The 23,895-nt window shown below is 36.2% G+C and overlaps 1 protein-coding gene across 1 annotated transcript in view; it reads left to right on the forward strand.

Annotated features, from left to right (window-relative positions):
- The window catches only part of NHLRC2 (NHL repeat containing 2), a 62,382-nt gene that overhangs the window by 17,528 nt on the left and 20,959 nt on the right, over positions 1-23,895 (forward strand). Inside the window, exons 3-5 of the mRNA XM_006043981.4 lie at positions 3,469-3,924; positions 6,298-6,419; positions 16,999-17,128. Coding sequence (XP_006044043.3) covers positions 3,469-3,924; positions 6,298-6,419; positions 16,999-17,128 — 708 coding nt within the window. The remainder of the gene's footprint in view (positions 1-3,468; positions 3,925-6,297; positions 6,420-16,998; positions 17,129-23,895) is intronic.

The following is a 23,895-nucleotide window of genomic DNA, read 5'->3' on the forward strand; positions in this document are numbered from 1 at the left end:
TCTCATGAATTTCTTGTTTATCTTTATTACTTCTGATTTATTTTCTTTTCTTGGCCATGATGAGGAGCTTGATTAGTTCAGGCCTCTACCACCCCACCTCCCATCCCTCTTCTTCAGAGAGGTGAAGAGGCTGGAAATGGAGTTAATGATGGACCATGCCTCTGTGATGAAGCCTTTTTAAAATTTCCAAGGCTATAGAGCTCAAAGAACTTAAGTTGGGGAACACAGGAGGAGCTGGGGTAGTGGCAGGCTGGGAGTGCACGTGGAAGCTCTGCACCCCTTCCCACATACCTCGCCTTATGTTCGCTCTTCCATCTGGATGTTTGGCTGTATGTTTTATCATACTCTTGTACAATAAACCAGTAAAGCATAAGTGTTTCTCTGAGTTCTGTTATTGTAGCAAATAATCCAAAGGAAGGGTCATGGAAGTCTGATTTGTAGCCAAGTTGAACACAAGTGTGGGTAGCGTGGGGACCTATGACTTGCTGTTGTCATCAGAAGTGGGAGGGCAGTCTTGTGAGTGACTGTCCCCGTGTTAGAATTGAGAACACCCAAAAGTTGTCGCAAAGAGTTGCCTAGTGTGGGGGAAACACCCACCCATCTGGTGTCAGCCGTGCTGGAAGTGGTATTAGTGTAGGAGTAAAGGAGAAACATGCAAGAATGGTGGAGTTTTTCTGAAACAAAAGACAATTTTTTTGTTAATAATACCAGCTTTACTGTATTGTGGTTTAGAATGTTATCTTTATAATCCTTTCTTTGTGATCAGTATTTATAAATATCCCATGTACACTTGAGAGGAAAGTGTATTTTTTATAATCGGAGTGTGTCTGATTTATTTATAAGTTGCTTCCCTTATTGCTTGGGGGTATTCCTAGTTGTTTTATCTTTGTTTGTAAATGCTTTTCACATGAAAAAATTTCTTCCTTTGTTTAATGCTGTGAGGATTGACATCTACCTTGTCAGATATATCCTACTGCTGCCGCTAAGTCGTTTCAGTCGTGTCCGACTCTGCGACCCCATAGACAGCAGCCCACCAGGCTCCCCTGTCCCTGGGATTCTCCAGGCAAGAACACTGGAGTGGGCTGCCATTTCTTTCTCCAATGCATGCATGCGTGCTAAGGTGCTTCAGTCGTGTCCGACTCTGCAACCCCATGGACAGCAGCCCACCAGGCTCCTCTGTCCACGGGATTCTCTAGGCAAGAATACTGGACTGGGTTGCCATTTCCTTCTCCCAGATATATCCTACTTACCAGAATTACACCCTTCTGTTCCTATCCTTTCATTTGCCCACATATGTTTTCCCATATCTTTAGTTTTTGCTTTCTGGTTCACTTTGTTTTCGATGTGTCTCTGAAGTACAGAATGTGTCCGAATCTTTTTAATAGATGAATTAAACCCATTCACATTTATTTTTAAGTATTATTATGTATAGTTATGTGTTATTTTGTATATTAGGTTTTATTTGTTGTTTTTCAACATGATATGCTTTTTTCCTGTTTTACATTACTAATTTCTTTTGATACATAGAAAATGTTATATTTCTCTTTTATTGATTATCTTTGTACTTATAACTTAAAAAAATAATAATAGTGAACATTTGTTGAGGTTTTACAGTTTTCCATTGTACTAGGTACTATGCTGGAGAAGGCAATGGCACCCCACTCCAGTACTCTTGCCTGGAAAATCCCATGGATGGAGGAGCCTGGTAGGCTGCAGTCCATGAGGTCGCTAAGAGTCGGACACGACTGAGTGACTTCCCTTTCACTTTTCACTTTCATGCATTGGAGAAGGAAATGGCAACCCACTCCAGTGTTCTTGCCTGGAGAATCCCAGGGACGGGGGAGCCTGGTGGGCTGCCGTCTGTGGGGTAGCACAGAGTCGGACACGACTGAAGGAAGTGACTTAGCAGCAGCAGCAGCAGCAGCAGGTACTATGCTAAATGTCTTATACAGATTATCTCTATATCCTTAAAGCTGACCTGTGAGGCAATCTACTGTCATTTTCCCATTTTACAAATAAGAAAACTGATACACAGAGAGATTTAGTGCCATGCCCGAGGTAACTCAGCAAGTAGTAAAGCCAGAATTTGACTTCAGGGAGCTTATTCTGTTTTTTAAAGAACTTTATTGCTGCGTATCTGACATATAGTGTATTGCAAGTGTGCAGGCCTTCCCACTCCCCCACTGCCTTCTGCCTGGTTTTCCAGGCACCACTCATCACCCTGTCTTTTTTTTCTGCAGCTGCTTCAAGACATTTGTGGGTTTTTTTAATCTTTGGTTTTCAGAACTTAATGATGTGTGTAGGCATGGGTTTTTTTCAGTTTCTCTTCCTTAAGGTGTACTAACCTTCTTGAATTCTGTGAATTTATATCTTTAATCACATTTTGGAAGTTCTGGTGTTATGTATTTTTTTCTGCCCCCGTCTCTTGCTCCTCTCCTAAGATTCCTGTTGCATGTATAATAGATCTGAAACTGTTCCACAGGCTCACTGGGGTCCATTCTCAGTGCAAAGCTGTGAAAGGGGAAACAAAATACAGCTGAAAACTCGCCCTCCTGTAACTTGCTTTTCCAAGTTCTGACCCCTCTCTAGCAGTCTACCTGCTTTTGTTTACTATTCGTCAGGCATGTGTCTATGTATGTGCTTTGATTTGGAGTTATTACTTGTAATGGAAGGATGGGCTGTCTGGTACTTAGACCTCCCAATTTGTGTGGTTTTATTTTTTCTTCATACTGGTTTGTATAGTTTTTAATGAATATGTTGGGAGATTCTAATTTATATGGCTATTATTACCTCTATCACGTTGGTAGTCAATACTGAGTTTTTCTCTGAATCTAGCCTAACACTTCATACTTTTTTTTTTTCCTGTATTATTTTCTTGACATGCTATATTGATTAGGTAAAAGAAATATATTGTTTTTAATTTTCAGCAGTTCTGCTGTCTATAATATCGTCTGTTCTAAGAGCTATACAGTAGGAATTTTAAATAAGTCAAGGACCTTATGGAAACATCTTGTTCCTGTTCATTCTGTTAATCTATGATGTAGTTAGATCAGAAAAATTTAAGAGGATAATGTGACAATCAGTACCAGCAGAAAGCAGTCATAGTCTTTGTGAATTTTAAAGGAGCTTAAAATAGGTGGGAAAAGGTTACAAAATTTCAACATCTTTCTAATAAGATAAAAAATTATTTTAAAGCTTTATCTAGATAAAGGACACAGGGTTTTAAACTTAAAGTTGCTACATGATTTTGATCATATGTGGTTTTTATGTAGTTATCAAGATTGAGTTTAGATGTAAATGTTAATTTTTTATTCATGAGTTTAAATACAGTTGAAGATACTAATTTAGTCCTATCTTTTCTCTTTTTTATCTGTTTATACTTATTAATGACCCCAACCCTAATATATGGATGGTGATAGTCAAATTTTAATACTTAATAATGTTCAACTTTTAATTTTTCACATTTAGATGGTCTTCTGATTGTTGGTGTTCACTCGGCCAAGTTTCCAAATGAAAAAGTCCTGGATAACATTAGGAGTGCTGTTCTTCGATACAACATCACCCACCCTGTGGTTAATGATGCAGATGCCAGCCTTTGGCAAGAACTAGAAGTTTCCTGCTGGCCAACTCTGATCATACTCGGACCCCGTGGAAACATGTTGTTTTCTTTGATTGGAGAAGGACATAAAGAGAAATTATTTTTATATACTTCAATAGCTTTAAAGTATTACAAAGACAGGGGACAGATCAGAGCTAATAAAATTGGAATAAAACTCTATAAAGATTCCTTGCCACCTTCACCATTGCTGTTTCCTGGCAAAATAACAGTGGACCATGTTTCTAATAGATTGGTAATAGCAGACACTGGACATCACAGAATTTTGGTCGTCTGGAAGAATGGACAAATTCAGTACAGCATTGGAGGTAAAGTTTGCTGATTATGATATATAATGTATTTTACATTATATATGTAAAAATTATTCAGAGAAATGTGTTAAAATGGAAATTTATAAATAACTATAGAAGGGCAATATACATTGACTGTTAACTTCATCAGAAATTATTTTGTTAATTAATGTGGGGTATCTGAATTAATGTCTTCTCACTTCCTCAAAAACAACCAAAACTACCCAAAAAAAATTCCGTTAAGATCAAAAGGAGGAAATCTTTTGTATAATTTTCAAGTATATCTGTATATTCCATCTTGTTTTTTCAAAAAACTGTCACTTTATTGTATCTTATGAAAATATTGTATACATTTTAGATTTGTGGCATTTTATATGGAAGTATTATATTTCCCTTTCCATCAAAATACAGCCATATCTTTTTTAAGACCAAGATTAAACCCTAAGAACTTGAGACTTAGATTATAAAATAAATAACCTAGGATTTGTATAATATTATACCTTTCTCTCCTTCCATAAGAACTTAAGCATACTTTTGAATCCATTGCCTTTGGTTGTAGCAAAATAAAAGTATCATATAGGCGTAGGTCATTTTCTTCCATATGTCCCTGGTCTGTATCTAAAAAGGGCTCTTACTGACATCTTATGTAATTAATAATCTCTACTAAGTACACTATTAATCCTGCTCACCCAGGCTGAAATGACATCCAACAACGTATTAGTCAAAGAGAAAAGTAATTCATCTCTTAGCGGTCTTGATTTAGTCACACATGCACTGTTAGTACATAAGGTAGGATGCAAATAAACTAATCATACACTCAGCCCTGGGGCTGTTCTTATTATGCCAGGATAATATTCCCTTAGCTCTTGAAGGCATTTGTTGTTTCTGTTAGAGTATGTGTGTGTTCTGTTTATTTTGCTTTGGCAACTTTGTATTTTAATTTGTAACAGGCAGAGAATTGTTACTCAAAAACATGTGTTATAGCAAGTTACATTTAAATAATTAAAAGCTTTTTAATAGCTTCTAAAATTTTCAAAATAGTTTAGATGGATATTCTTTGTTAAACAGAGAAACCAGCAGCAAACTACCTTTTCCAAACATGTTTCTAGAAATACTGTTATCTTCTGATAAATTTATAGTTATTCTGCAAGTTTTAAAAGAGAATTTTGTGGTCAGATACACTCAGGAGATACTGATCAGATGTGCTTTAGAAGATTCTTGGTGGTGGTGGTCTCATTCTACTAGATCTTTTACTCTGCTAATGTGGCTCAAGAATATATGGGTTATATAGTACACAGTACTCTCCAGTCTGAAGTGACCACAGTACTCTCCTTTTTTTTCCCCCTCAGAGAGTTCTCATCATCAACAATAATAGTGTTATTAATAATAACAAACATAATATGCCTGGCATTATTCTGAGCTCTTTACCTGTATTAATGTACACAGTGCTATAAGTTAGGTATATTATTAGTTTTGTTTTACAGAAGAGAAACGTTTGTAAACTTTTGTCACACAGAACTTGCCTAGATCAGCAGCTAAGTAGAGCTGGGGTTTAAACCAAGTCTGTTAAGTTGGGATTCATGGGCTATTAAGAAATGCTTGAATGATCCTCATGACCTGTGAACCCCTTGAAATTGTTGGTGACATTTAATGCTGCTGTTGCTAAGGCACTTCAGTCGTGTCCGACTCTGTGCGACCCCCGTAGACAGCAGCCCACCAGGCTCCTCTGTCCCTGGGATTCTCCGGGCAAGAACACTGGATTGGGTTGCCATTTCCTTCTCCAGTGCGTGAAAGTGAAAGGGGAAAGCGAAGTCGCTCAGTCGTGCCCGACTCTTAGTGACCCCATGGACTGTAGCCTACCAGGCTCCTCCATCCATGGGATTCTCCAGGCAAGAGTACTGGAGTGGGGTGCCATTTCCTTCTCCAGACATTTAATGAGCATGTGTATTTTTGTAAGGGAAGGGCTCATAATTTTCATTGTTATCATCAAAGGAGTTTATCTTCCAAAATTGTTAAAAATCATTCATCTAGATGCTGAAAGATTTAAATTATTTTTAATTCTTTCTAGTCTAGGTAATAGATGCCTTTTGAATTAATTTCTTCTGATACAAACTACTAAAGTGTTCTAGTAACCATTATCTAGTAAGTCCTTTCACTTGCAAAACGTATTCCTGAGAAAAACAGATATCTTGGGAAACAGTTTAGTTTTTAGGTGGTGGTTGTTGTTCAGTGGCTCAGCCATGTCCGACTCTTTCCGACCCCATGGACTGCAGAAGTATCATTTATATTAAAATCCCAGCTTTAAATATAAGTTTTTGTTTGGGGGGTTTTGTTTGCTTGTTTTACTTTGAGATAAGAAAAATTTTCTTTTATGGTTGTTTTGTCTTTTAGGACCCAACCCTGGAAGAAAAGATGGAATCTTTTCAGAGTCAAGTTTTAACTCACCACAAGGTGTAGCCATAATGAATAATATCATATATGTGGCAGATACAGAAAATCACCTTATAAGAAAGGTAATTTTCCATTTTAAATAAAGTTTTAATACTTCTAATCAGAAAAACATATATGCTTGCTACATAACTACTTGAAATGAGAGGGTGTTGCTTAAATATTTCAGATCACGCTTTCCTCAGAGGCACTTGCTTTACCTTTATTCTTCTGTGACTTGCTTTTCTGTGTGTCAGCATATTGTCACAGAGGGCAAATCAGGTCCTTTTCTTAATCCTTTATTTCAAGCTCATGTGCCTAATCACCCTAAGGCTCCTCAATTTGAGGTATTTTCTTAATCAGTTTGTAAAGTGATGCTTTGTCCCTTTTCAGTTAAATTTTCTCAAATCTAGGGAAAAAGCAAACACTCCTGCCTCCCTTCAGCTCTTATGTTTTCTCTGGGAATACTTATGTGTCAATTAGACTTAAATATTTTTTTAGTCTCATTATAGTAGTAATATATGATCTCGTTTTTTTTTAAACGATGTCATACTTAAAGATTTAAAAAGTCCCCAGTGATCTACTTGGGCTCCCTAGTGGACTCCAGTGTTCTTGCCTAGAGAATCCCAGGGACGGGGAAGCCTGGTGGGCTGCCATCTATGGGGTCGCACAGAGTCGGACACGACTGAAGCGACTTAGCAGCAGCAGCAGCAGCAGTGATAACCAACGACTGTTAAAATTTGTGTCTTCAGAAGTTTTCTACTCATATGCAAATTAATTTTGTCTTTAGAGAATCTTCTTTTTTAAACAAATGGAATCATAACGAATATACATAATTTTTGCATTCTTCTTTAACTTTTTTTTCCCATATTAGTCATATGAATATGACTGTACAGTATTACCTAGTTATTTTAAGCATTTCTTACTGATGAGTATTTTGGCTGTAATTTATTGGTCTTTAATGTGCCATCTATTTGGAAAATAAGTTCATCTAACCCATTCTGTCTGAACATACTATTTCAGGCACTTCCCTTGCTTTTCTCACTATTTCTCTCTATCGATGTTTTTGCCTATTTATATTGACAAAATTGTCAACTAATATACTTAGTTGATAATCATACATAAAATAGGAAAAAACATGTAGAACATATAATGATAATAATCACTGTAGTGTAAATCCCCACACAGGCGTGAAATTTGTTTTCTTTACTACTGAAATCCTAAGCACCTGAAACAGAGCCTGGCCCACAGTAGGTGTATTTAATAGATATTTATTGAATAAATTTATGAGCAAGTAACATCTGTTGAATGAAGCATTTTCTAAAGTGTATATTCATCCTAATATGAAAAGATGTTACATGAGAAAAAGATTTTGTGGCTTTGTAAATTAAAGCAGATTTGTTTTTTAAACATCTTAGAGAAATTTCTTAGATTTTAATATGCCATATATTGTGCATACATTAGTGGGGGGATATGTGTGCAATATTTCTAAACTTACTTGACCAAGAAGCCCTATTTAGCAGAACTTTTCATAGGACTAATAACTTAACGTTGTGTACTTTGGGCAACCGTGATTTTATGTTGCTCCTTAAAGGTCAGTATTTCTTTATCATTATCTTTTTTGGGTCTGTGCTTCTAAAATTCATAGTATCGTAGATATCAAAGAGAATAATGAAGTAGTAAGGTATTTAGCCCACAAGGTAGAGGGAATACTTGTCCTTTTTTGATTACACGTTAATTTCTCTTGCTTTAAAACTTAGTGGGTTTTAGAGTATTGATAGCATAATCATCATAAGAAATACAGGTTACTTGGAGTCATTTTTATATTTTATGACAGTTTCAGTTCAGTTCAGTTCAGTTGCTCAGTCGTGTCCAACTCTTTGCGACCCCATGAATCACAGCACGCCAGGCCTCCCTGTCCATCACCAACTTCCGGAGTTCACTCAGACTCAACGTCCATCGAGTCAGTGATACTATCCAGCCATCTCATCCTTTGTCATCCCCTTCTCCTGCCCCCAATCCCTCCCAGCATCAGAGTCTTTTCCAATGAGTCAACTCTTCGAAGTTTAGTATCTTCAAAAAATAGAAATGATGTAGAATTATTTCTTCCTCTCTTTTTAAATCTATAAAAATGTTTATTTTACATTTTTAAGATCTCATTTGCAGAGGGTGGACCATACTCCTATATTTATACCTCATGAACATCATTGTTCCATGTCAGCCTGTTTCTTGTTAGAAATAATTTAGTTACTTTTGTAAATTCCTCTTCATGTCCATTTCTGTCTCCCCTGCCATTCCCTGTACATAAGTACACCTATAGGCAGCCTTTCTGATGTGTTTAATTCACATCTTTTTATTTGTTTGTGACATCTATTTATTTGTTTGTTATAAAACCTGTATTTTATTTGTTTGTGACCTTATAAAATCTGTAGTATTTTAAGAACTTTATTGTGATATATTTTCCATAGAATAAAGGTCACCCATTTCAAGTATATAATTTAGGAATTTTTAGTAAATTTAACAAGTTGTGAAACCATTATCATAAATCATTTTTAGAACATTTTCATCTTCCTAGTAAGAACCCTCATACCTAGTTATAATTAATCCCCATTTCCATCCCCCAGTTTCTATATAAATTTGCCTCTTTTGAACATTTATATAAATAGAATCATATAATGTATGGTCTGTGTGTCTGGCTTCTTTCATTCTGTGTAATGTTTTTGAGGTTCACTGATGATGCAGCATGTCAGCAGTTCCTTTATACTGCTGAAGAGCATTCCATTGCATGTATAAACCACATTTTATCCAGTAACCAGTTGGTGACATTTAGGGTGTTTCCAGTTTTTGGCTATTACCAATAATTCACATAGAAGTTTTGTGTGGGCATACATTTTTATTTCTTTGGGGTTGTTGTTGTTGTTCACTCACTCAGTCCGACTCTTTGTGACCCCATGGACTGCAGTGCGCCAGGCTTCACTGTCCTTCACCATCTCCTGGAGCTCACTCATACTCATGTTCATTGAATTGGTGATGCCATCCAACCATCTCATCCTCTCTTGTCCCCTTCTCCTCCTGCCTTCAATCTTTCCCAGCATCAGGGTCTTTTCCAGTGAGTCAGTTCTTTGCATCAGGTGGCCAAAGGATTGGAGTTTCAGCTTCAGCATCAGCCCTTCCGATGAATATTTAGGACTGATTTCCTTTAGGATGGCCTGGTTTGATCACTTTGCAGTCCAAGGGACTCTCAGTAGTCTTCTCCAGCACCACAGTTCAAAAGCATCAGTTCTTCAGTGCTCATCCTTCTTTATGGTCCAACTGTTATATCCATACGTGAGTACTGGAAAAACCATACCTTTGACTAGATGGACCTTTGTCTCTCCTTTTTAATATGCTGTCTAGACTTGTCATAGCTAAGGGTTCAACTTCATTCTTTTACATGTGGACATCCAGTTATCCCAGAACCATTTATGGAAGAGACTGTTCTTTCTCCTTTGAGTAGTCTTGGCAGCCTTTAGAAAATCAATTATTCATACATGCATGGGTTTATTTCCAGACTTTCACGTCTATTCCATTGGTCTGTTTTTCTGTCTTTATGGTAATATCACACTGTTTTTTTGATTGCCATAACTTAATAAGTTGTGCAATCAGAAAGTATGAGTCTTCCTACTTATTTCTTTGTCAACATTTTTTGACTGTTCCTGAATCCCTCTCAGTTCTACAAGAATTTTAGGATCAACTTAGTCATTTCTGCAAAAACTTCTGTTTCTTTCTCATGTGAATATATACTTTCTCATGTGAAAAAAACACACAACAGTTTTATCTTTTCCCTTTTCATTTTTATACTTCATTACCTTTTATTATATTGCTTTTAAGCATTATGGTAATAGTAGATATCTTGTCATGCTCATAGTCTTAAATAGAATGCAAGTAAACTTTCTCCAGAAGTTTACATGCATTTTCTGTAGCTTTGGGAAATAAAATATTTATGAAGTTAAGAAATTTTCTCTTAGTTACTAAGAATTATTATATAATTTTATTAAATGCATTTTCTGTATTTATGGAAATAATTGTATAGTTTTTTGCCCGTAGTATACTAATGTGATGAATTATATTATTAGGTGTATTTGATGTTGAGTCATCTTTTTATCCCTGGAATAAAACTTACCTAATCATGATTTTTTTTAAAAGCCAAATTAGATTTGATTATCCAAAATTACATTCAATGTTATAAAATTCATATTCATAAATTCTATATTTTCTTGTACTGTTCTCACCTGATTTTGGAATCAAGGTCATACTGATCTCATCAAGTGAGTTTTTTTTCTGTTTTTTTTTTGAATAATTTGCCTCACATAGGAATTAATGGTTTTTGAATATTTTTTAAAACTCCTATAACATTACCTAGGCCCAGGCTTTCTCCAAGAGGAATTTTTAAACTATCCTATCAGTTTCTGTGAAAAAAGAGTGAAAGTGAAAGTGAAGTCGCTCAATCGTGTCCGACTCTTTGCAACCCCATGGACTGTAGCCTACCACACTCCTCCGTCAATGGGATTTTCCAGATGAGTACTGGAGTGGGTTGCCATTTCCTTCTCCAGGGGATATTCCTGACCCAGGGATTGAACCCAGGTCTCCCACATTGTAGGCAGATGCTTTACCACCTGAGCCACCAGGGAAGTCTTAAATCAAGATCTATTTCAAGAACCCATCCCTGGCTGCCTTTTGTATTTGTGCAGATTATGTGTTGCAATAAAAATATAAAATTACATTGATGAACATTTTTTATAATTTCAGAAGATTATAGAGCAGCTACCAAAAATAATACAAGAGGATATCACCAAAATAAATCAATGTAATTTACCATAATAACAGAATGAAATAGCCATCTGATGCTTTACTAGATTCAGAAAAACACTGGAAAACATTTAATCATGTTAAAGTTAATAAACTTGAAATGGAAATGAGTGTCTGCAATAGGATAAATATCATCTACAAAAAGCTTACAGCTACACTTAATGCAAAGTATTGAATACTTTTGGGAACAAGACAAGGCATGATCACATTCATCATGCCTATTAAACATTGTACTGAAAGTACTAGCCATTATAATGAGGCAAAAAAGAGGAATAGAAGGCATATAGGATAAAAAGGAAGAAAAACAACTATTTGCCAGAGACATGTCATGTACATAGAAGATTGTATCTAGACAATCTTACAAAGTAAGATTATATATAGATATATAGATATATCTATATATTTCCTATATATATCTATACAATCTTACAAAGTAATCTATACAGTGTTACTCGAACTAATAAGTGAATTTGGGAAGGTTACAAACTACAAAGTCAATGTAAAAAGATCCATATTTTTATATACTAGTAACAGTCAACTGGAAATGGAATTTTAAAATTCTGTTTACTTAGCAACCAAAATAGAATATTGGAATAAATTTTTAGAAATACATAACTATAAAACATTGCAGTCACTGCAGATGGTGATTGCAGCCATGAAATTAGAAGACGCTTGCTCCTTGGAAGAAAAGCTGTGACCAACCTAGACAGCATATTAAAAAGCACAGACATTACTTTGCCAACAAAGGTCCATCTAGTCAAAGCTATGATTTTTCCAGTAGTCATGTATGGATATGAGAGTTGGACCATAAAGAAAACTGAGCGCTGAAGAATTGATGCTTTTGAACTGTGGTGTTGGAGTAAACCCTTTTTTTTTTTTTTTTTTTTTTTTTAATTTTATTGTAGTGGTTTGCCATACATTGACATGAATCCACCATGGGTGTACATGTGGTTCTCCATCCTGAACCCCCCTCCCACCTCCCTCCCCATCCCATCCCTCTGGGTCATCCCAGTGCACCAGCCCCAAGCACCCTGTCTCATGCATTGAACCTTGACTGGAGATCTGTTTCACATATGATGTTATACATGTTTCACTGCCATTCTCCCAAATCATCCCACCCTCTCCCTCTCCCACAGAGTCCAAAAGACTGTTCTATACATCTGTGTCTCTTTTGCTGTCTCATGTACAGGATCATCGTTAACCATCTTTCTAAATTCCATATATATGCGTTAGTATACTGTATTGGTGTTTTTCTTTCTGGCTTACTTCACTCTGTATAATAGTCTCCAGTTTCATCCACCTCATTAGAACTGATTCAAATGAATTCTTTTTAATAGCTGAGTAATATTCCATTGTGTACATGTACCACAGTTTTCTTATCCATTTTTCTGCTGATGGACATCTAGGTTGCTTCCATGTCCTGGCTATTATAAACAGTGCTGCGATGAACATTGGGGTACACGTGTCTCTTTCAGTTCTGGTTTCCTCAGTGTGTATGCCCAACAGTGGGATTGCTGGGTCATATGGCAGTTCTGTTTCCAGTTTTTTAAGGAATCTCCACACTGTTCTCCATAGTGGCTGTACTAGTTTGCATTCCCACCAACAGTGTAAGAGGGTTCCCTTTTCTCCACACCCTCTCCAGCATTTATTGCTTGTAGACTTTTGGATCGCAGCCATTCTGACTGGCATGAGATGGTACCTCATAGTGGTTTTGATTTGCATTTCTCTGATAATGAGTGATGTTGAACATCTTTTCATGTATTTGTTAGCCATCTGTATGTCTTCTTTGGAGAAATGTCTGTTTAGTTCATTGGCCCTTTTTTGATTAGGTCTTTTATTTTTCTGGAATTGAGCTGCAGGAGTTGCTTGTATATTTTTGAGATTAGTTCTTTGTCAGTTGCTTCATTTGCTATTTTTTCTCCCATTCTGAAGGCTGTCTTTTCACCTTGTTTAGTTTCCTTCGTTGTGCAAAAGCTTTTAAGTTTGAGTAGGTCCCATTTGTTTATTTTTGCTTTTATTTCCAATACTCTGGGAGGTGGGTCATAGAAGATCCTGCTGTGATGTATGTCAGAGAGTGTTTTGCCTATGTTTTTGTCTAGGAGTTTTATAGTTTCTGGTCTTATGTTTAGGTCTTTAATCCATTTTGAGTTTATTTTTGTGTATGGTGTTAGAAAGTGTTCTAGTTTCATTCTTTTACAAGTGGTTGACCAGTTTTCCCAGCACCACTTGTTAAAGAGATTATCTTTTCTCCATTGTATATTCTTGCTTCCTGTGTCGAAGATTAGGTGTCCATAGGTGCGTGGATTTATCTCTGGGCTTTCTATTTTGTTCCATTGATCTATATTTCTGTCTTTGGAGTGAAGTCTTGAGTGTCCCTTGGACTGCAAGGAGATCAAACCAGCCAATCCTAAAGGAAATCAGTCCTGAATATTCATTGGAAAGATTGATGCTGAAGCTGAAGCTCCAATTCTTTGGCCACTTGATGCAAAGAGCTGACTTATTTGAAAAGGCCCTGATGCTGGGAAAGATCAAAGGCAGGAGGAGAAGGGGACGACCGAGAATGAGATGGTTGGATGGCATCACTGACTCAAAGGACATGAGTTTGATTGAGCAAGCTCCGGGAGCGGATGCTGGACAGGAAGGCCTGGTGTGCTGCAGTCCATGGGGTCACAAGGAGTCCGACATGACTGAGCAACTGAACTGAACTGAGAAAAATTAACTCAGTATTGGACTGCAAAACTCAGTATTAAAATTCATTTTATTCTAAATTGATCTATAGACTTAATGCAGTCCCAATCCAAACACCCTCAGACTTTTTGGGTAGATATTAACAAAAGGGTTCTAAAATTTATGTGGAAATGCAAGCCAAGGATTATTACATCTAAAACAGTATTGAAAAAGAACAAAGTTAAAAGACTTGTACTACCTGATTTCAAGACCCTATACTAATGCTATACTATATACTAATCAAGACAATATGATAGTTCCATAAGGATAGATAGATAGATCAGTTAAAAAAAAAAAAAAAAAACCAGCACCCAGAGGTAACCATATACCTATGCAATTACTTGATTTTCTAAAAAGCATCAAAGCAGTCAGTCAGGAGAAAGGAGAGTCATTTCTGCACATTGTGCTTGAACAACTAAATACCCACATGGGGAAAAAATAAACATGACCCCTACTTCACACACCATGTGCAAGCATCAGTTCAAGATGCATCAGAGATCTAAATGTTAAATTCTAAAACTATGAAGCTTTTAGAAGAAAACGTACAGGAATATCTTTGTGACTTGTATGTAGGTAGAGGTCTCGCAAAGACAGGACATAGTAACAAAAATCAGAAAAGAAAAAAACCCATAGATTCAAATTAATCTAACTATAAAACTTCTGCTTATTATTAAAGTTTACTGTTAAAGTGCAAAGCCGTGGGAATTCCCTGGCGGCCCAGTGGCTAGGACTCTGTGCTTTCACTTCTGAGGGCCCAGTTCAACTCCTAGTTGGGGAACTGCTGCCGCTGCTGCTAAGTCGCTTCAGTCGTGTTCGACTCTGTGCGACCCCATAGACGGCAGCCCACCAGGCTCCCCTGCTCCTGGGATTCTCCAGGCAAGAACACTGGAGTGGGTTGCCATTTCCTTCTCCAGTGCATGAAAGTGAAAAGTGAAAGTGAAGTCAACCAGTCGTATCCGACTCTTTGCGACCCTATGGACTGCAGCCTACCAGGCTCCTCCATCCAGGGGATTTTCCAGGCAAGAGTACTGGAGTGGGGTGCCATTGGAACTAGGATCCCACAAACCACATGGTGTAGCCACAAAATAATTAAGGTGAAAAGCCACAGTCTATCAGAAAATAGTCACAAAAATTCACAAAAATACATCTATGAAGAGGATTAGTATCCGTGTAATATAAAGGTATCTACAGCTGAAAAATGGGATAACAACCCAATAAAAAATGAGCCAAAGATTTTAACATTTTTCAAAAGCAGATACGACAGTAACCACAAGTACATAGAAAAATGATCAACATTGTGAGTTGAGAAGGAAATGTGAGTTCAAACCACAATAAATATCACTGTATATCCACTGTAATGATTAAAATTAAAAAGACTGGGACATGGGAGGGAAGTTCAAAAGGGAGAGGATATATGTATACCTATAGCTGATTCATGTTGAGGTCTGACAGAAAACAACAAAATTCTGTAAAGTAATTATCCTTCAATTAAAAAAAAGACTAACAATACCAGAGGTTGGCGAGGATGTGGAGCAATTTGAACTCTCATACATTATTGGTAGAAATAGAAAATGATAGACCATTGGAGAAAACCTTCTGGAAGTTTTTATATCAAGCTGCTAATACACCTGCCCTATAACATAGCAGTTACTGTCCTGTGTACATACCCAAGAAAAGTGAAAGCATGTCCACAAAAAGGCTTATATGAGAATGTAAATAGCATCCCTACTTAAAGGCCCCCAAGCTGGAAATAGCCCAGGTGTCCATCAATAAGAAAATATATAAATGAGGGACTTGGTAGTCCAGTGGCTAAGACCCTGAGTTCCCAAGGCAGGGGGCCCAGGTTCAATCCCTGGTCAGGAAGCTAGTTCTCACATGCTGCAACTAAAGATCCTACATGCCTCAACTAAGACCCAGTGCAGCCAAATAAATAATAATACATTTTTTTAAATATGTAAATGAGCTGTGATATATTCCTTTGATGGAATACTATTCAGCAATCAAAAGGAACATGAATAAATTTCAAACATGTTAAATGAAAGAAGCCTCACAAAAAGAGTTCATTACTGTATCATTTCATTTATCTGAAATCCTAGAAGAGTTACAGCTAATCTATGATGGGAAAAAAAATTTAATACTGTTTGCCACTGGAGTTGGGGATGACTGGAAAGAGGTGTGAGGGAACTTTCTGGAGTGATGGTAACATTCTGTATCTTTATGTACGTTGGGGCTACACAAGTTTATGTATCTTTGAGAATTTATCAGATGGTACACTTATGATTTGTACATTTTGTTGTAAGTTTTGCCTCAAAAAAAGGAAAACGGAGGTCTGAAAAAATGAAGCACTCAAGTTAAATTCTTTCAGCTTTTCTCTGTGTTTGAAAATTTTCATAAGATGTTGAAAAGTCTCAGGAGATGAAACCAGAGTATCTTTTTTTTTCAGTAGAATGCGTTAGTTTTTTGGTTTATGAAGCAGAAGCATGTAGTAGAGCTGGAAGTGGTTCAGATCCAAGATCCTGGACTTACTGGCTCTGGGGTGTTGGGATCTTAATAATCTGTGCCTCAGTTTCCTCTGAAATAATCAAAATCACAGTTGTAGGGATATGTGAGTTTGGATGGATAGATGGGGTCAGTGCTTGCCACATGTTAAATTCTAAATGTGTTAATTACTAACCAAGCACAATTGAAATATACATTTAATTTTAAGAAGTGTTTTTCTTGATGCTGCTTTACATTTTCAAATGTCATCTTCTTTTAAAATATTTTATAGTTGAGTTCAATACCAGTTTTGGTAGAGGCATGATGAAGGCGAGTGGGTAAGAGGAAAGTGGGGGAATGGATGGATAGAGAAGTGAAAAGGACTAAGTTTTATGCATTTTAATAACAAGATCACAGTGTACTTGATAAGCCTTTTTTCTTAAGCTTTTTTTAAAGTATTTATGTTGCACGTTTCCTTTTTTATTTTACATACAAACCACTCAGTTTTTTTAATATATAATAAGTTCACACATAGTATAAATAAAGCACATGTTTTCTATATGTTCTATTGGAAATAGATGCATTGTATAAAACCTGTGTTAATTTCTATAGATTGACCTAGAAGCTGAGATGGTGAGCACTGTGGCTGGCATTGGAATTCAAGGTACAGATAAAGAAGGTGGAGCTAAAGGAGATGAACAGCCCATTAGTTCCCCTTGGGATGTAGTTTTTGGAAGGTCAGGTATGTAAACTTGACATTAAATAAGTAAATTTTGCTGAGTTAAAGTAAGATTTTTAAAATATTATAGGAACATTCATTTGGATTAATCGTTACTAGTTATTTTATGCTTTTATATCCATGACTTGGGATTTGTTAATTGCATAAAAGCAAAGCTACCAATAACATATAGAAGGTAGGATAACTATATCATTATATATAACATGTGACATTACATGCATGTTTTATATACACGATAGATTATATATTTCTCTAATGTTAAAGAATTTCATCTTAGTTGCAGTTTTCAATTAAGATAGTTCTGAATATTCTTAAATTGGAAGGATTATAGTTTCAAAATTTCAAAAGGTTATTCATGCAGTATACTGTTTAACAGTGTCCTTTTTATTTACTGCCATGTGATAAACAAATCAAGAAATGACTGGGGATTTTTTTAGATTATTAAAATTTTAATTTAAAAATTATAGCTTATTTTGAGTAGTTTAAAAAAATAATAATACTTATATATAATGGAATATTAGTCATAGAAAAGAATGAAATCTTGCCATTTGTGACAACATAGATGGACCTAGAAGGTGTTATACTACATGAAGTATATCAGAGAAAGACAAATACTGTTTAATTTTGCCTATAATCAGAATTTATATTGTTTAAAAACAGGGTGTACTTTACCAGATGTTTTACTATGTTGGATTCATTTAGTAGAGTACTTACATATTTTTCTAGGCTAAAAATTTTTCGGTCCTATTTTATGGCATGGAATTTCTGGTTGTTTATCTCATATTGAGAGTGTACCCAAATTGCTTTCCAAGGAAAATATTGGCTCTGTTGACAAGTACTCCCTCAGCTTCCAACTGGAGTGATGTGCTGAGGCTCATATCTTTATTAGGCTCAGTTTTTAGAAAGGAAATGAGTGCTGCCTTAGCTCAGTAAATCATTAAAAGCATGCGTGCATGCTAAGTTGCTTCAGTCATGTCCAACTCTGTACGACACTATGAGTGCAGCCTGCCAGGCTCCTCTGTTCATGGAATTCTCCAGGCAAGAATACTAGTGAGGTTTGCCGTGTGCCCTCCTCCAGGGGATCTTCCTGACCAAGGGATCAAACCCACATCTCTTGCATCCCCTGCATTGGCAGGCAGTTTCTTTACCTCTAGTGCCACCTGGGAAGCACCATTAAAAGCATGTGGCTCTGCATTTAACTTAACAGTTTAAAGAGACGGGAATACCAGACCACCTTACTTGTCTCCTGAGAAATATGTATGCAGGTCAAGAAGCAAGTTAGAACTGGACATGGAACAATGGACTGGTTCCAAATTGGGAAAGGAGTATGTCAAGGTTGTATATTATCACCCTGCTTATTTAACGTATATGCAGAGTACATCATGCGAAATGCTGAACTGGAATCAAGATTGCTAGGAGAAACATCAATAACCTCAGATACGTAGATGACACTACCCTTATGGCAGAAAACAAAGAAGAACTAAAGAGCCTATTAATGATGAAAGTGATGAAAGTGAAAGAGGAGAGTGAAAAAGTTCGCTTAAAACTCAACATTCAAAAAACTAAGATCATGGCATCCAGTCCGATCACTTCATGGCGAATAGCTGGGGAAACAATGGAAACAGTGAGAGACTTTATATTTTGGGCCTCCAGAATCACTGCCGATGGTGATTGCAGCCATGAAATTCAAAGATCCTTGCTCCTTAGAAGAGAAGCTATGACCAACCTAGGCAGCATATTAAAAAGCAGAGACATTACTTTGCCAACAAAGGTCCGTCTAGTCAAAGCTATGGTTTTTCCAGTAGTCACGTATGGATGTGAGAGTTGGACTGTAAAGAAAACTGAGCACCAAAGAATTGATGCTTTTAAACTGTGGTGTTGGAGGAAACTCTTGAGAGTCCCTTGAACTACAAGGAGATCAAACCAGTCAATCCTAAAGGAAATCAGTCCTGAGTATTCATTGGAAGGACTGATGCTGAAGCTGAAGCTCCAATCCTTTGACCACCTAATGCGAAGAACCGACTCATTGGAAAAGACCCTGATGCTGGGAAAGATCAAAGGCAGGAGGAGACAACAGAGGATGAGATGGTTGGATGGCGTCACTGACTCGATGGACATGAGTTTGAGCAAGCTCTGGGGGCTGATGATGGACAGGGAAGTCTGGCGTGCTGCGGTCCATGGGTCACAAAGAGTCAGACACAGTTGAACAACTGAACTGAACTGAATTTAAAGTGACTTCCCTTCCAGATACTTGGCAAGAGGAATAATCTTGAATTTAAATAACCTTAAATAAGCTCAGCACCTTTCAAATGCTAAGAGTAAATGGTTTTCAAATACTGTAGGAATGTCCTGTAATCACAATGGCTACAAGAGTTTTCTTTTTTTTTTAAACCACAAGAGTTTTTCACCTTGACTTAATATACCCAAGGCATTCGTGGTTAGACTTTGTGAAGTACTTAAATTTCCCAGAAATTCTACTTAAGGTTTGGGGGGAATTGGTCAGATTCTCATCAGAGTTTCAAAGCGGTATGTTACCCAAAATCATTTTTAGAACCACTGCTTTAAATCACTCTGAAATATAATCCTGGATTAATGTATTTTGTCAGGGTATGGGGAAATTGGATCATAGACTACTTCCTCTCCTTACAATTGTTTTTACTAAACTGTATTTTGGCATCATATCATTCATTTAAAAATATTTTAACATATCAATGTATCTTACATTCATTTTTATTTATATGTTTCATATTTATATTTCATCAAAACACAGTCCTATGGGACTGTTAACTGTTTTTACTGTAAGGGCTTGCTGCTAATTTTAGTTACTATCTTAACCTCTTTGAACATCTACTAGAGAATTTCTTTTCTGTGTTATAGATAATTATACTTTTTTCTCAGTATCAAGTTTATTTTTAAGCTCCTGGATAATTTAAATATCTTAACTGATTGTGTTTGCATTGTTATATTGATTTCTGGGAAACGTAGATTTGTCTTTAGCAAAGTATAATGGAAACATGACATTCATATTTTAATATTAGTATGGCTGCATCTTTTTTTTCTTCTCTCTTTACTTATTGCTTCAATTTTATTATTTTAAATTTATTTATCTTACTAGGGTTTCTTTCTTTGTGAACTACCTAAATACTTTGTAAAATAAAAGTGGAAGTGAATAAATCCAGTAGAATCCTTTATTGAAGTGATTGGCTATGATAAGTGATCCATAGAGAAAAAAAATTGTTAAATCTGAGAATCGTAAAACTAAAAATGCTTTAAGAACTATAAATATACATTATGTCCCCTGACAGTCTTATGCCACTCAAAATGTATTATTTTGGTTTCCTTAAACCATGAGGAGTTTTTTTTAAACACCTGCAAAATAAACTGAGGGCTGAAATTTTTAAAAGCTATTCTTTCCAGTTATCTTTCCACATCTAGGTCACTAATAATTTGACTTAGCTACTTGCCTTTATTGAGTCTTTCCAAAGTATTAACTTTGTTTTCAGAGAAATAGCTTCCCTTTTGCATTCATGTTAAATTGATTCATATATATTTAAGTTATATAATTGTAGAACTGGTTTAAGCAGATGTGGGATTAAATGCAATTTGACAGGGATTGTGGTTAAGAAAAATTGTTTTTGTAAACAATTAAATTCTTTAATACTTTAAAAATTATATAGAATATTTCTGAAATTCTACCATATTTAGGAATATGAAAGAGGATGGAATTATCAGAAGGAAAACATGAAAAATAGGTTGTATTTATTGTAATATCTTCATATATTAAGCTGTTGTGCAGTACAAACAAGAGCCCACAGCTATACCTAGTAGCATGGATGAGTATTAGGAAATCTGTTGAGCAGAAAAATGTTCAGTTTTTGTAGAATGTTCAGTAGCAAGCAAGACTAATTATACAATGAGAGAGCCATTCAAACATGGTAATTTTTAAAAACTGAAGAATATAATAAACATTTTTAGACTGGTAGGAGGATGATATATTCATAAAGGGATGCAGGAGGTTTTCAAATAATACTGCCTTTTGTTGAGCTGGTGGTATGCACATGGATATTTATTTACTGTTTAATCTTTATAATGAACACTTATCCATATGCATATTTAAAGAAAAAGTAAATCTTAAAAGGAAATAAAATAGGTCAGAGAATGGAAAATAAAAGATAAATATACAGTTGAATATATACTCCCCCAAGAGACTCAGATAATGAACAGCACACTTAAAGAAGACATTAAGGAAAGGGATTTGAAATACCTCTGATTATTTTAAATATATATGTAATATGTAAATATGTGTTTGTATTTTAAATAGTACCTGAATATTTAACCCAGTTATGCTGTTACAGTGATAAAAGCATGAAAATAATTAACATTTATGCCAAAGTTTTTTCATCTTTATTTTTGATTATCACTCTAAATATGGTCAGAACTTTGTCATCCACTAAAAATAATTAAAAATAACTCCAATAAAATCATTTTTCAGCAGAAACATTGCCATGTTTCTAATGTGCATATTAAGTCTGTGTTGACTCTTACTCATACAAGACACTAACCCAGGAATTATTTTTTATCATAAAAAAATTTTTTTTCAGTATCCCCTGCTAGTCTCTAAGTAATTCAGACTTTACCTGATTTTAAATCACTTAAGGAAAGATAGTATGCCTGAATCCCATTAACCTTCCTTGGCCCTTTAATCAGCATTTCCCTAGATAGAAATTTAGCTGTACTTATTTGACCTTTAATGATTGAAATCCAACTATTTAGTATGCTTGTCTGGTAATTTACAGCTTAGATAATATGCATCTCTGACTTCCATTAATATGCTCTAAAATAACATTTATCTTCTAATCAGGTGAAACAGAATTTTTTTTTGAGGAATAAATCTTATATAATGTGACTACTGTGTTTTTATTTTAATAAAATAAAACAGTTGTATTTTTGTATCTGAATATTATCACATTGACTTGGTGTTTATAAAGCACAAGCTCCCTTCTGCAGTTCCTTCATTCTGATCATAACACTGATAATCTGGATTTGGCCTCACTGCTATGTGCTGCTGTGTTAAGTCACTCAGTCCTGTCCAACTCTTTGTGACCCCAAGGGCTGTAGCCTGCCAGGCACCTCTGTCAATAGAATTCTGCAGGCAAGAATACCAGCTGCTGCTGCTGCTAAGTTGCTTCAGTCGTGTCCGACTCTGCGTGACCCCGTAGACGGCAGCCCACCAGGCTCCCCCGTCCCTGGGATTCTCCAGGCAAGAACACTGGAGTGGGTTGCCATTTCCTTCTTCAATGCATGAAAGTGAAAAGTGAAGGTGAAGTTGCTCAGTTGTGTCCGACTCTTTGCAACCCATGGACTGCAGCCTACCAGGCTCCTCCATCCATGGGATTTTCCAGGCAAGAGTACTGGAGTGGGGTGCCATTGCTTTCTCCAAGAATATTGGAGTGTGTAGCCATTCCCTTCTTCCGGGATTTTCCCAACCCAGTCATCGAACCTGGGTCTTCTGCATTACAGACAGATTCTTTACCATCTGAGCCACCAGGGAGTTGAACTCACTAAGATATTAGTATTCCAGGTTTAGCTGTGTGAATACCAACAAATTATTTAACCCCTTTGAATTTCAGTTTTTTTATAAAATAGAGATGATAATAACAAGACTTGCTAATATTGTCAAATTAAACGAAAGAATCCATATAAAGGGCTTATTATTAGCTCAGTGCCTTAAACTAGGAAGTGTTCTGAATGGTTATCCTTTTCATCACCACACCCCCCCCATCATTATCCTCATCAGTTGGTATGTAGAATCATATCAACTCCTGAATCCCAATCTGACACAGCCTCTGCTTCTGCACTCTTTTCATACCCCTAGCTTCTAAAGGAAATAAGTACACAGAGACCAAGAACAAACAGAGGCTCACACTAATATTACTTTGAAGCTTTGGCCTCTTACAGTTAACCCTAGTTGAACTAGACGGGCCTGTTTGGAGAAGTTGGACACCTGATTTGATCTTTTACTCGTGTAGAAACCAGACAGTTCTTTGGCCAAGTTAGGCTTTAAACTCATGTCATCTTCTAATGATTACAGTTTTATTTCCAATCTTTATGCTTTTTGCTTCTTTTTCTTACTTGTATGAATTAGGACCTTCATATGATGCTAAATAAGTGTGATAGCAGATCTCCTTGTCTCATTTCTATTCATGGGGAATATCTTAGCTCGGCTGCCACAACAAGATGCCACAGACTGGGTGGCTTAAACAACAGAATTTTATTTTCTCACAGTTCTGGAGGCTAGAAATCCAAAGTCAAGGTGCCGGCACAGTTGGTTTCTGGTGAGAGCTCTCTTCTGGCTTATAGAAGGTCACCTCTAAGCTTTGTCTTCACGTGGCAGGGGCAAAATAAAATAAGAATATAATAATGAAGAGCTTTTGATCTAGTTTTAAAGTGATTAAGCAGAGACTGAGTCCCCAGAGCATATAGATGCCATTGTCACTTTTAATACAGTTTTTGTTTATAAAAGTATTTGACTATGAAAAATTAAATTGAAATAAACTATCTTCCTTTAGATTTCTATGATAGCAATTAACAGAGAAAGCAGCAACATGTTAAATAGAATTTTCCGTTGGATTGTCTGGGTTCAGATTCCAGTTCCTTCATTTACTAGCTCTGTGATCCTGTTAAGTTACATGACCTCTCTGAGCCTCAGTTTCTTCTGTAAAGGGCCACCTGTTTTCTGGGGCTTTTGAGAAGATTTGGGTAATATTCTC

This window comes from Bubalus bubalis, chromosome 23, assembly GCF_019923935.1.
Source record: "Bubalus bubalis isolate 160015118507 breed Murrah chromosome 23, NDDB_SH_1, whole genome shotgun sequence".
Lineage (NCBI taxonomy): Eukaryota > Metazoa > Chordata > Mammalia > Artiodactyla > Bovidae > Bubalus > Bubalus bubalis.